The sequence below is a fragment of the Apodemus sylvaticus genome, chromosome 9 (assembly GCF_947179515.1).
Source record: "Apodemus sylvaticus chromosome 9, mApoSyl1.1, whole genome shotgun sequence".
Lineage (NCBI taxonomy): Eukaryota > Metazoa > Chordata > Mammalia > Rodentia > Muridae > Apodemus > Apodemus sylvaticus.
This window is the reverse complement of record NC_067480.1, coordinates 5,762,686-5,775,899: the sequence shown is the minus strand read 5'-3', so window position 1 is coordinate 5,775,899 and position 13,214 is coordinate 5,762,686. Positions and strand designations below refer to the sequence as shown.

Sequence of the window (13,214 nt, the reverse complement as noted above, 5' to 3'; positions counted from 1 at the left end):
TTAAAGGTCCAAAATATGGCTGCACACATCCATTTGGAAAATATAGCTTTGCTATAACTCACAAAGCCCTTGTATGCTCAGCAAACTGTTATCAATCATGTCTTTAAAGAGAATAATCAAAAATACATGCAAACAGCTAAGCATAGTGGGTATGCCTTTAATCCTAACTCTTACTAGACAGAGGCAGGAGGATCTCTGTGAGTTCCAGGATAGCCAAGTCAACAAAGTGAGACCCTATCTTGATTAAAAAAAAAAAACAACCCACCACAACATGTAAACCCATGCAAATATAGGCAGACACACGCAAATCTATGCAAATATGTGCAGATCTATGTAAGCACACGCAAATCTATGTAAACCTATGCAAATATATGTGAAGCTATGTAAATACATGTAAGCATATGCAAATCCATGTAAACACATGCATGTACACATGCAGCCTCCGACAAAAGGGCTGTGTCCACCCCAACATCCTCATAGCAGAACAATGTAACAAGCTTCCAGGGCATGCGAAAAAGTTCGCAGGTGGGAAGGTTCCCGAGGCTAGTCCCTCCCGGTTCACGTGTCTGAAACACGGCCCTCTGTGAAAAGCAATGGTCGGACCTAAACAGAGTTCCACCATCTTTAACTCTAAGAGAAAGCACCCACTGAGCTTCACTCTCTCCCTGGTCTGTTGCACACGACTCACTTTTTGTAACACAAGGGGAACTTTCACTGCAGGGTCCTTCTTCCGGTCGTTGTCCAGAAGGACTGTAAGTGGCACTCCAAAAATGCCATTGTCTGCAGTAAAAAGAGCGAAGGGGAGTCAGGAAAGCTGCCTCGTGTCCCAGGGCTGCGCTGATGCCTGCAGCCTGACCTCTTAGTTACCTCGGCCTTTCACTCGCTCTGTTTTGTTTCTCTTCAGTTGTATCCCGAAAGCATCAAAGAAGGCCGTCAGCTCAATCAGTGAGAGGTGGCGGATTTTCTTCATGTCTTCTGCAGACAGGTCCCCCGTCTCTGTCAAGCCAAATCTTGTTTTCTGTACAATAAATTTCTAAAAGACACAGTGAAGATGTTTATTTTTAAGTTTATGAAAAGTGTCCTGGGCCCGAGACAGGATTTCTCTGTGTAGCCCTGGCTGTCCTGGAACTCACTCTGTAGACCAGGCTGGCCTCGAACTCAGAAATCCACCTGCCTCTGCCTCTCAAGTGCTGGGATTAAAGGCGCGCACCTCCACTGCCCGGCCCTTCTCCCCTTTTCCATCTTAATGTATTTGTGTGTATGTGCACATGTCTATGTGTAAGCATAGGAGGCTCGCCGTGGCAGGTGGGTGGATATCAGAGTCAGTCCTTGCCTCTCATTCTATGTGATGGGGCTCTCCTTAGTGTTGGCTGCTGAGAATGTGACACTAGTTGGCTTATAAACTTTGGGATGTCCTCTGCACTCTGTCTCTCATCTCAGCATGGGAGTTCTGAGATGACAGTTGAGCTCTATCATGCACATCTTCACATGGGTATCAGAGGTTCAGACTCCAGGTTATGATGCTCTCCTGCCCAGCGCTTTTATCTACTGCACCATCCACACAGCCCAGCAACTGCCTTCCTACAAGGTATACACATACTATAATTGGGATTACGCATGTGGTACGTACACATGAAACAACACATCTACAGGCATATCCCAGGAGACACACAGGGCTGGTGCCTGGCCTCCCCAGTTCCCTTCACATACTGAAAAGAAAAACAGTCCCAACATCGGCACAGAAGCCTTCTCGGGAAGTTATTGGACTGACTACATGGGTTACTCACAGTTAAGACATAGTCTTCTTTCTTAATGTCCGACTTCTTCCATTTATTTCTGTCTGGGGTCTCTGTCACCATTTCTGAGTAAGACACCTCAAAGGACAGCTCTTCGGCCTCTGGTGGAATGTTCTTCTCTAGATAATCATCATCTAAATAAAACAAGAGACAAGAAATGCAATGCATTCTTGAGCCATTTGCAGCAAAGTAAACTCTCAATATTTGCAAGGTAAGCTGGGGTACTGAAGTCTGGGGACAGAGGCCAGCTCTCCTGGGGACATGGTGCTGCTCTGATCTTCACTATGGACCCATTTCTATCGGTGTCCAAAACAACTGCCCAGTCCAAGTTTTAACAAAAGTTAAGCTCTTACTGATTATGAATGCTTTGAAGGATTAGAGGCTAAGCCTACAAGAGCACATATCTCTGTGTTCCTCTGATGTTAAAAAAACACTCCCCGCTACTCTCACAAACACAAACATTCACCTTTTAGGATTATCCAGTGTGGACTGGGTATGCGGGGGACTTAGTTTGCATTTCTATAATTTGATGCTGGCCCAGTCTTTGCACGATGCACATTAAGCAATGCCTGGCCAGGTCAGGTGACAGAAATGTCCCACAGCTGCCTTTGTCAAGCTAGACTTCGAATTAAGGCAAATGATTTCCCGGCCCAAACAATTTGTCTGACATGAAACTCTGGCTTCTGAGTCGGCTTTCAACATGACACCTCATCTCACTGCCTGGTAAATGTTTTTATGTGCAAAGTAAAGGATCATTTGATTATAAACAGAACACTTTTTCTGAGTAAACGTCAAGGAGATTGGAATAACGAAAGTGGGAATTAATCAGTGAGATTAATAAGCGAGCTGCTTTTGTCAACCTTAAAATCAGTCAAATGAACGGCATATGATTTTGAGCATGACCGCCAGCTGGAACACGGGGAAGGCTGCAGAGGAGCTAGGCAGTGGTAGAGGGAAGGTGGGCCTGGATGCTTGACTTCTGCAGAGGCTTGTGCTCTGCACACAGGAAGGAAGGGTGGAGTCTTTGGGGAGCAGCAACCAGGCAGGCAGATCCTCCAAGCCACTGAGCCACTCATGTGGGTGTCTGTCTCTAATGGTATGATTATAGCTAGACTCCAGGCAGTAAATAGACCGACGGGGAAAGCATTTCTGGTAAGTCTCTCCTCTTGGTTATTTTATTTTCAGTATTAACGTTATTGAAAAACAATCCACACATCAGGTAATTCTTCATTTGACGGATGAAGCCAATGGATTGTGGCAGGTCACAGCTGGGCAGCCATCACCATGATCAATTCTGGGATGCTTTCATCGACTCCTCTTTGCACTTGGATGCGGATGGTGAATATGCAGGCTGTGCTTCTCCAAGGAGAGTGTATGCCTTTCTCAAAAGACAGGAATTCAGAAGGCATGGACTCAGGGCCCGGCCTTGGACTAAGGATTCCATTCTGAGTGTCTCGAGTGTCAGAAGTTCAGGGAAGAGTCTGCCTGTATGTCAGAAGCTGCTCAAGTTCAACAAACGCTCACTTCCTCAGTAACTGGGAGTCTTGGATGAGGCAGCTTCATAGCCTCCTTGTAACATCTGGATACATCATGGTACTTGTAGAGTGGACTAAGTCAAAGCCACTGCCTGAGTGATAACCCTTACCTTACTTGTTGGAAGTGAAGGAAGGCTTTGCTTCCCATTTAGCTGGGTTAACATTGTCTGTGACAAAATAGGCTGTCTGAAGGTGTGCATGACACATCATGCAGGATAGAGGTAAAGATGGGGAGAGACATGTAGATGAGCAGCAGCATTAGATAAGACTAAAATGTTCTGAGGTACCATTGCCAAGCACGGTGACCAACTATGACAATTGTGTGCTATGCAATTCAAAAACTTGCAAGAAAGGAACTTAAAAACTTCATCAGAAAGAATGTGGTAAATGATGAGATGTGCTTAGGAGTTAGATAGGTTCAGCCTGATGCAAACACTATCCAGTGTATGTATACAATCCAGATGTATGTATCCATCCAAACATTACCCATATTTGTGTGTCCCACACAAGTATCCCCACAGATGAGTACCATGTATACATTTATGGTGTTACACATTAAGTACTATGTATACATTTATGGTGTTACACATAAGTACTATGTATACAGTTATGCCATGAACACAGTCAGTGTTAAAAGTAGATGTGTTAAATTAAATACTAAAAACAAAACTAACTGCTAACTGCACTGAATGTCAGACCCAAAAGGCATAGCATAGTCTCACCAGGGACAGCATTGTCTCACCAGGAGATAACACAGTCTCACCAGGGGACAAGCCACTCACCACTCAACGTGCTCTGAACTACCGACTGCTCAGCATCTGCAGATCCATTGGTGTGAACAGGAACATCCGGGATAGCCTCAAGTATTGACTGCCAAGCAAGGAAAGAGGAGAAAAATGTTTATTGCAAATATAGCGACCCTTAATTTTTTATACTCTTGATTCTAATCTTAGCTTTCAAGAGCTGAGCCATCTCTCCAGCCTGATACTTCATCTCAATCAAATTTATCTTCTGTAATGTATGAGTCTTTTAACAAATACAGTTCTTGGTCTCACAAATGGCTTGCAGTGTTGTGTGATTGTTCCCACAGTTGGTTTAGATGGGTACAGCTTGCCCAAGTTTCTCAAAGGAACTCTGCTGAAGTACTCACAACTAACTTTAACTTTTTACTCATCTATTTAGCTGCTTCTGCAATGATGTAACAATTAGAATGCTTGTTGATATGTATTTGATAATTGTATCTGCTAATCTGGATACATTGTTTCAATTACAGCCATAGCCCTAATATTAACATATCAATTCTCTCATTGTGAAATACAGAGTAAAAACAAACAGAATAGTTAACTATCATGCCAGGTGTGGTGAGTATCTGCCTGTAATCTCAGTATACAAGAGACAAAGACACCAGGAGCCTGGTCAACATAGCAGGTTCTAGGCCAGCCTGGTCTAAATATTGAGTTCTAGGACAGGCTGGTCTACAAAGTGAGTTCTACCAGCCTGATCTACATAGAGGGTTCTGGGTCATCTATGTTAACCTAGAGGATTCCAGGCCAGTCTGATCTACATGGTAAGTTCCAGGGTAGCCTGGTCTACATAGTAAGATCCTGTCTCAAAATAAACACAAAAACAATAACACCAACAAAATTCCAAATTAGAAAATGACGTTTTATAATCAAATTTCCATTCTTAATCTGGTTTTCTGGTTCCTTCTTCACAGAAACCCTGCGACATAGCTCTGCACCCTTGAATGGACATTGTTCCATTAGAGGCTGAGTTTTATAAAATGAGTTTCTGTTCATATCTGGAAGGGTACCCAAAATAGAGAGAGAGAGAGAGAGAGAGAGAGAGAGAGAGACAGAGAGAGACAGAGAGACAAAAAGACAGAGACAGGGACACAGAGAGAGATAGAAAGACAGAGACAGACAGAGAGACAGAGACAGAAACAAGCAGAGGCACATAGAAAGACAGAGATAGAAGACAGACACAGAGAGAGAGACAGAGAAAGACAGGGAAGAGAGATATTGAGACAGAGACACACACAGAGAGAAAGACAGAGACAAATACAGAGAGGAGAGAGATTCTACCAAACTTTTTTATGCAAAACTATAAATTCTAATGTAGAGTTATTGTCTGCCAACATGTGCGATTTCAAGAAACTGCAGTCCTAGGAAGCTTTTATAAGCAATTCGCACATAAAATCTGTCCTTCCTCCCACAGACCATGATACAGAGTCTCTTATTCTTATATTTGTTTAGCAATCGCTGAACACCTGCTGGATAAAAGCTCCTGCATCCCATGCTGCAGGCTGTACAAGGGAGTCTCAGATTCTCAGCCTCACAGTTTCTTTTGATTCCTCCTTGATTTCAAATGAGATTTAAAATCTCTTACTGATATAAACCACATGAAATTAGATGGCCAAGTGCTGAAACACAGATGCCTGTACACTGCGGTTTCTAGATGAAAAGACAGGTCTAGGGTCATGAAGTTGAGCATCAGTCACATTTCTGGTAGCTCTAAAAACCTGTCACTACAACATAAAGCCCGCAATAGTTATAGTTTTGATATGATGCATCTTCCAAAGGCCCACCACTTGGTCTTTTACTTAGTCCTATTGGCAGGTGGTAGATACTGTGACGAGTGGAGCCTAGTGGGGTATTTTAGGGTATTTTAGGTCACCGGGGAACTTAACAACAAAAAAAAGCAAGAAACAGTCTCTTGCCCCAACCAGGGAATCATGGTGAGAATAATGTAATTCTGCCTGCCCACCAGGGATTCTCGGGCAGGGACTGGCTCCTGGAACTCCTGCAGATATCAACAGCACAGCATCTGCACATCTTGTGAGTTCTTTAAACCCTCCTGCATTGTGTACAGTACCTCACAGTATAAATGTGAAGAGATGCTACCCTGTGCATCTCAGCTGTCACATGGTTGAGACTAGAATGACAAGGAAAAACATCTGTGCACGTTCAGTACAGATACAACTAATATCTCCCATCTGCAGTTGGAGAGTCTGTCATTCAAGACATTCATCTCAATAAATACTGGATGATCATTTGATGTAATTCAACCTACAGTCTACAATAATGCAATTATGAGGCTTAGAAATCCAGAACAAATACCCTGCTTAATTATGAAACATTAGAAGAAAAGCACTAATGAGCCTTTCAAGGGGAAGGCATGACGTCTCTCTGAGTTCTGTTTGGAAGGAAGGATTCCTCAGAAGGAAAAAGAGGACTTGCAGGTGAACTTCACTCTAGTAAATTTCCAAGACAGACCACTAGGAATGTGGAGGCTTACAGTCATTTCAGATTCAGAAAACAGTAAGGATTTGGGTGAGAGGGTGTGACTGTGCAGTGAAGACAAATCCTTCAGGAGAACTAACGGGAGGTCAGTTTATCATACTCCACGAAACCAATTCTAACGGACAAGATGTTGAGGTCTCCCCCAGGACAAAGCTTGGGGTCTTGGTGCACTATGAAACAGGGCAGGCACCCCAAGACTTCTAGATGCTGCAGATTAGCATCTGGTAGGTCAAGAGACCTCAACACTCTCTCACTCAAGTGTCAGATCCTGCCACCCCGGAGAGAATCACAGCTGGTGGTTCCATATAAGGAAGAACCAGAGATTGGGGATGTGGTTCCTCAGGGTGAAAGTTCAAGAACATTCCAGCACAAGTACAGTGAGTGTCGAGTTGGCATCACAGGGTGCCCCAGCAACTCCTACTTTAATTCACATTTATAAGTAAAGACCCTCTGAAATAACAACCCAAAGTGAGAGAAGTTAAAGACTGTTCTCAGAGAGACTGCCCTAGCCCTAATATTGCTTTATTTATATCACACTGACATCCGATTTTATCTTCAGAAAACAACAACAGCAACAATGAAACTTGACTGTTGACTGCTGCCCCTAGCTCTGTACCATGCAAGATCTGGTTCTCCCACATCAGAGTCTCTCCCCAACCTTCTAAGGATTGCCATGTAGACGAAATGTGACCAGTAAGGATTCCTCTGGATTGGCGTCCGAAAGGAAACAACAATGGGGAAAAGCCAGAAGCAAAGAATGAAGACTGTAAACTGCACCCCTCCGAGGGAACCCCCAAGTGTGCTCACAGAACTGCTGTGGGAAACCAAAACACACGAGCAATGTCCATCATCATCTCCTGTGGGAACTGAGTGAGGTATCTGTCCTTCGTCACGTTCAGCTTGGTGTACCCTCCACTGTTGCCATGTACGAGACACAGGTAGAGAAGTGCTCGAGGCCCATGGAAGACAAGTGAACATAGAGTGTGTTTTGAGCTCCCCTGTAAATGGGAACATTTCAGAGAGCCCCAGAAGAGCTTCAAGCAAGCCGTGCACTTTGGATCCATGACGTGTAGCTGTCAAAACGAGGGTTGTAAGGGGTATAAAGCCAATGGCTGCTTCAGCAATGAAGAAGGTGACCATGAGTGTCTGAACCAGAGAAGAAACTGTAACAAAGGACACAGGTACAGATAGTCCACAAGCATTCACAGGATAACACCTATGGGCCCCAGAGATGGATATGAAGAGAGATGAGGTAGCAGAGGTTGAGGCTGATACACAGCGATGGTTTGGGCACCTAGGCACCACCAGACGAGATAGGAAATAGAGGTTCTTAGTGAAGGGCCGAGAATGGGACTTCCAAGTCACTGGGAACTGGCATGATTGTGTAAGCTCTGCTGCTGGTAATGCTGTTGGTTCTGTGGCCACCAACGTTTCCAAATGGGATCCTATTAGGAGGGGGTAGATTTCTAAACTAGAGACAATCTCACTGCATGCATGTTTGAGTTCAATGCATACATGTATGAGTAGCAACACTGGTGTTCTAAACAATGAGCAGATGCCAGGAGTGGGTCCTACATGAACGTCACTTATCCTGTTCCTCGAGATAGGCAATGACTGAGAAATTGTTGCCCTGGGGAGTGAACAGTAATAGGTTCCACCTCTTCCGAGCATCCACTGGGCTGACATCAGCCTCCCATCAATGCAGCATCAGAGGAGCAAGATCCCATCAAATAGGCCTCTGCCATTCTCTGGCAGAGAACCAGCTAAGAGACACCCAGTGGACACATGCAGTAGTGTAAGTGGGGGAGATAAGATGTAGAACTGTGGCTAAGGCTGGGGGAGGTGGATATGCAGAGAGTTAGAGTGGGTGAGTCCTCAAAAGCAGGCTGGGAATGAATTCAGGCAGGCAAGGTCCAGAACCCCCAGTGCTCTCCCACTTTCCCAAGATACAAAGGGACTTGAGGTTAATGTGGGGAAGTGAAGGGAACTCAGGGCTGCTGGAGACTCTGTGAGATCTCCGTGAAGAAGATGACCATTAACAACGCCCTCCACCCTTTACTGGAAAGAGCTCGATTTGATTTTCACATATTAATCCTGTTAATTAATCCACGCCCCCTTTTAAAAAAGATTTATTTATTTTATATATGTGAGTACACTGTTGATCTATTCAGACACACCAGGGCATCAGATCCCATTACAGATGGTTGTGAGCCACACTGTGGTTGGTGGAAATTGAACTCAGGACCTCTGGAAGGACAGTCATTGCTCTTAACCACTGAGCCATCTCTCCAGGACCAGTAGAGACCCTCTTTAAATCCACATTATTTGCTATTCTTTTTGTGATTCTGCAGATTGAATTTAGGGGCTCTTGGATACTAGATAAGTGTTCTACCTTTGAGCTATTCTCTAACCTTTTTTGCTATTTAATATTCATTATTTGTGTGTGCATGCCTGTGCAAGGTATGCATGTTTATTCATGTGTGTGTGCATGGGTGCTTGTGTGTATGTGTGTAAGCATGGGGTTAGCCTTAACTTATTTCTCCTCAGGAGCCAACCACATTGTTTTCTTTAAGGCAGGGCCTCTCACTGGGACCTGAGGCTCACAGATTAGGCTAAACTGGTTTAGTTAGGCCAGTGAGAACCAGTTATCTGCCTGTCTCTGGATCCCTATTTCTAAAACGACAATCTCAATCCACCACATCTGGGATTTTATGTGCACACTGTGTACTGAACTTATGTCTGCACACTCACACAGCAAACACTTTCCTCACCACCCTAGTCCCCTTTTCTAACATTTTTGGCACAGGGTCTCACTAAGCTGCTAACACCTGCTTCAGCTGCTCATGCTGCTGAGAGTACAAGCCTGGCCTCCCTCGCTTGGCAAAAGGAAGACCTATCCGTTCCTTAGTCCGAGTATTTATTCTTCCAGCTGCCAGACGGCTGCTGGGCAGCAACTTGCAATCCTAGTTCAAGTTTTCGTAATCCGTCTTGAAGAGATGGCTCTTCTTTCCTTCTGATTGTTGTCCTAACATGCAACTGTGGGGATATCCAAGACTTACCACGGAGCCGCTCTGAAGGGCCACAAAACCACCTTCTTCATCCTGGGAACCATTGGATAGGGCGGTACTGTTGAGAGAGGCTTCGTCTGGCTGAACGGAGAAACAAAAGAATCATAATTACTTTCTAGTGCATCTGTGCTTTGCACTGCCCACAGGAGATGTGTGCAACAGGTGTGATGTTAACGACCATCCAGGTATACCCAGGTGCATACCGCTATTCGTACCACACCGCCCTGCGACCCCAAATGCCAGGCCCTCTGGTAGATGCTGATATCTGCAACAGACACTGCTACTACCTACCGTACACTCTTTTTGTCTCAACATTATCTTAGAGCTAAGTATTAAATTTAAAAACACCTTCACTTTTAGGTTTACAAGGCACTAAGAGGAATCATGTAGCAATTGTGGGCAACAAGGCACAAGTATAACCTTATCCCAAGTGCTTCTGGGAAAACGAAGGCAGATCAGTTTCCTGATCAATAGGAATAGAATCAGATGTGGTGGTTTTAATCCCAGCACTCAAGAGGCTGAGGCCCGATGACTGTGAATTGGATAAACACCTGGGGCACAAAGTAAGACCTGTTTTAACTACAGATATTATAATATACATATGCATACACATATCCTCAATCTGCTCGTGAGAAACCCCAGAGGCAGAGGGTGCTGCCAAGTGCCCTGTACAGGTAGGAACCGTGGGTAGAACTGGGACCACAGGACTGAGAGCGGCAGAAACTGGTGATCAAATCTGATGTCCATGTGGCTGCCCGGTCAGAACTGCACTTCTCATTCTAAATCTGAATGTAAATGAAAATGACCTTTCTTTTCCTTCCTTTTTTAGCCAATTATATGACCAATTGCTTAGCTGAGGGCTTTGATTCACAGTGCTGAGAGGAGTGGGCCGTGGGGAGTCTGGAAAGCAGACAAGAACAAACTCTAGGACCACAGCCTTGACCAGAGGTGCTCCAATCACTGGAATCTCATGCCACCAGTGGGAGTGCTCCAGTTCCCTCACCAGAGGGTGCTCCCCTGGGTGTAGATAGTTCCCTGTTCGAGTCATTGAGCATGCCACTTCCTCAAAGTTCATATGTTCTCCACACAAAATATTTACCGTTGGAAAGTTTGGGGAAAACACTAAATGTTCATGTCTTAGTAGACACAGAAAAAATATTCAAATGGTAGTTATTTTGTTTCTCACAGGAACTCATACACACACACCAGAGCAACTGACAGCATCCTTCACACAAGGCACACATAAAAACTATCCTGGGCACTATCATTTCTGACTGTGATGTTTCTGAAGATGGGATTTCATTATGTTGAATTTATCAATGAAATTATTCCCGGATGAGAACAGTATGGGCTGATAGCTGTGTGTGCTGATGCTGTGTGTGCTGATGCTGTGTGTACTGATGCTGTGTTTACTGATGCTGTGTGCTGATGCTGTGTGCTGATACTGTGTATGCTGATGCTGTGTGTGTGCTGATGCTGTGTGCTGATGCTGTGTGTATTGATGCTGTGTGTGCTGATGCTGTGTGCTGATGCTGTGTGTGCTGATGCTGTGTGCTGATACTGTGTGTGCTGATGCTGTGTGTGTGCTGATACTGTGTGCTGATGCTGTGTGCTGATGCTGTGTGTGCTGATGCTGTGTGCTGATGCTGTGTGCTGATACTGTGTGTGCTGATGCTGTATGTGTGCTGATGCTGTGTGTGTGCTGATGCTGTGTGTGCTGATGCTGTGTATACTGATGCTGTGTGTGCTGATGCTGTGTGCTGATGCTGTGTGCTGATGCTGTGTGTGCTGATATTGAGTGTGCTGATGCTGTGTGTACTGATGCTGTGTGTACTGATGCTGTGTGCTGATGCTGTGTATGCTGATGCTGTGTGTGCTGATGCTGTATGTGTGCTGATGCTGTGTGTGCTGATGCTGTGTGCTGATGCTGTGTGCTGATACTGTGTGTGCTGATGCTGTGTGTGCTGATGCTGTGTGCTGATGCTGTGTGTGCTGATCCTGTGTGCTGATGCTGTGTGTGTGCTGATGCTGTGTGTGCTGATGCTGTGTGTGCTGATGCTGTGTGTGCTGATCCTGTGTGCTGATGCTGTGTGTGTGCTGATGCTGTGTGCGTGCTGATGCTGTGTGTGCTGATGCTGTGTGCTGATGCTGTGTGTACTGATGCTGTGTGCTGATGCTGTGTGTACTGATGCTGTGTGTGCTGATGCTGTGTACTGATGCTGTGTGTGCTGATGCTGTGTGTGCTGATGCTATGTGTGCTGATGCTGTGTGTACTGATGCTGTGTGCTGATGCTGTGTGTACTGATGCTGTGTGTGCTAATGCTATGTGTGCGGTGCTGTGTGTGCTGATGCTGTGAGTACTGATACTGTGTGTGCTGATGCTGTGTGTGCTGATGCTGTATGTGTGCTGATGCTGTGTGTGCTGATGCTGTGTGCTGATGCTGTGTGCTGATACTGTGTGTGCTGATGCTGTGTGTGCTGATGCTGTGTGCTGATGCTGTGTGTGCTGATCCTGTGTGCTGATGCTGTGTGTGTGCTGATGCTGTGTGTGTGCTGATGCTGTGTGTGCTGATGCTGTGTGTGCTGATCCTGTGTGCTGATGCTGTGTGTGTGCTGATGCTGTGTGCGTGCTGATGCTGTGTGTGCTGATGCTGTGTGCTGATGCTGTGTGTACTGATGCTGTGTGCTGATGCTGTGTGTACTGATGCTGTGTGTACTGATGCTGTGTACTGATGCTGTGTGTGCTGATGCTGTGTGTGCTGATGCTATGTGTGCTGATGCTGTGTGTACTGATGCTGTGTGCTGATGCTGTGTGTACTGATGCTGTGTGTGCTAATGCTATGTGTGCGGTGCTGTGTGTGCTGATGCTGTGAGTACTGATACTGTGTGTGCTGATGCTGTGTGTGCTGATGCTGCGTACTGATGCTGTGTGTGCTGATGCTGTGTGTGCTGATGCTGTGTGTGCTGATGCTGTATGTACTGATGCTGTGTGTGCTGATGCTGTGTGTGTTGATGCTGTGTGTGCTGATACTGTGTGTGCTGATACTGTGTGTGCTGATGCTGTGTGTGCTGATGCTGTGTATGCTGATGCTGTGTGTGCTGATGCTGTGTGCTGATGCTGTGTGTGCTGATGCTGTGTGCGCTGATGCTGTGTGTGCTGATGCTGTGTGTGCTGATGCTGTGTGTACTGATGCTATGTACAGATGCTGTGTGTGCTGATGTTGTGTGTGCTGATGCTGTTCTGATGCTGTGTGTGCTGATTCTGTGTGCTGATTCTGTGTGTGCTTAGTGTTTGGCAACAATCTGAATTTTGTGACCTCTTTACTCTATAGAAATATGAGTACATACCCCTTAGCTACATGAATGTTTATGACAGTACTGCTCATAATAACCCAAACTGGAAACAATCCAAACATCCATCATCAGGTAAATAGATACAGCAATGGGAGGCACTGTTATAAAATGGAATATTATCTGCTACAAGAGTAGAAATAACAAACTGGTTGATCTTAA

General features: G+C 45.2%; 1 protein-coding gene across 1 annotated transcript in view; it reads right to left on the bottom strand.

Moving 5' to 3' along the window:
- Positions 1 to 13,214, bottom strand: part of Arhgap28 (Rho GTPase activating protein 28) — a 176,055-nt gene that overhangs the window by 32,801 nt on the left and 130,040 nt on the right. The window contains exons 5-9 of the mRNA XM_052193410.1: positions 9,693 to 9,782; positions 4,114 to 4,201; positions 1,788 to 1,930; positions 868 to 1,033; positions 689 to 780 (exon numbers count right to left, since the gene is read on the bottom strand). Coding sequence (XP_052049370.1) covers positions 689 to 780; positions 868 to 1,033; positions 1,788 to 1,930; positions 4,114 to 4,201; positions 9,693 to 9,782 — 579 coding nt within the window. The remainder of the gene's footprint in view (positions 1 to 688; positions 781 to 867; positions 1,034 to 1,787; positions 1,931 to 4,113; positions 4,202 to 9,692; positions 9,783 to 13,214) is intronic.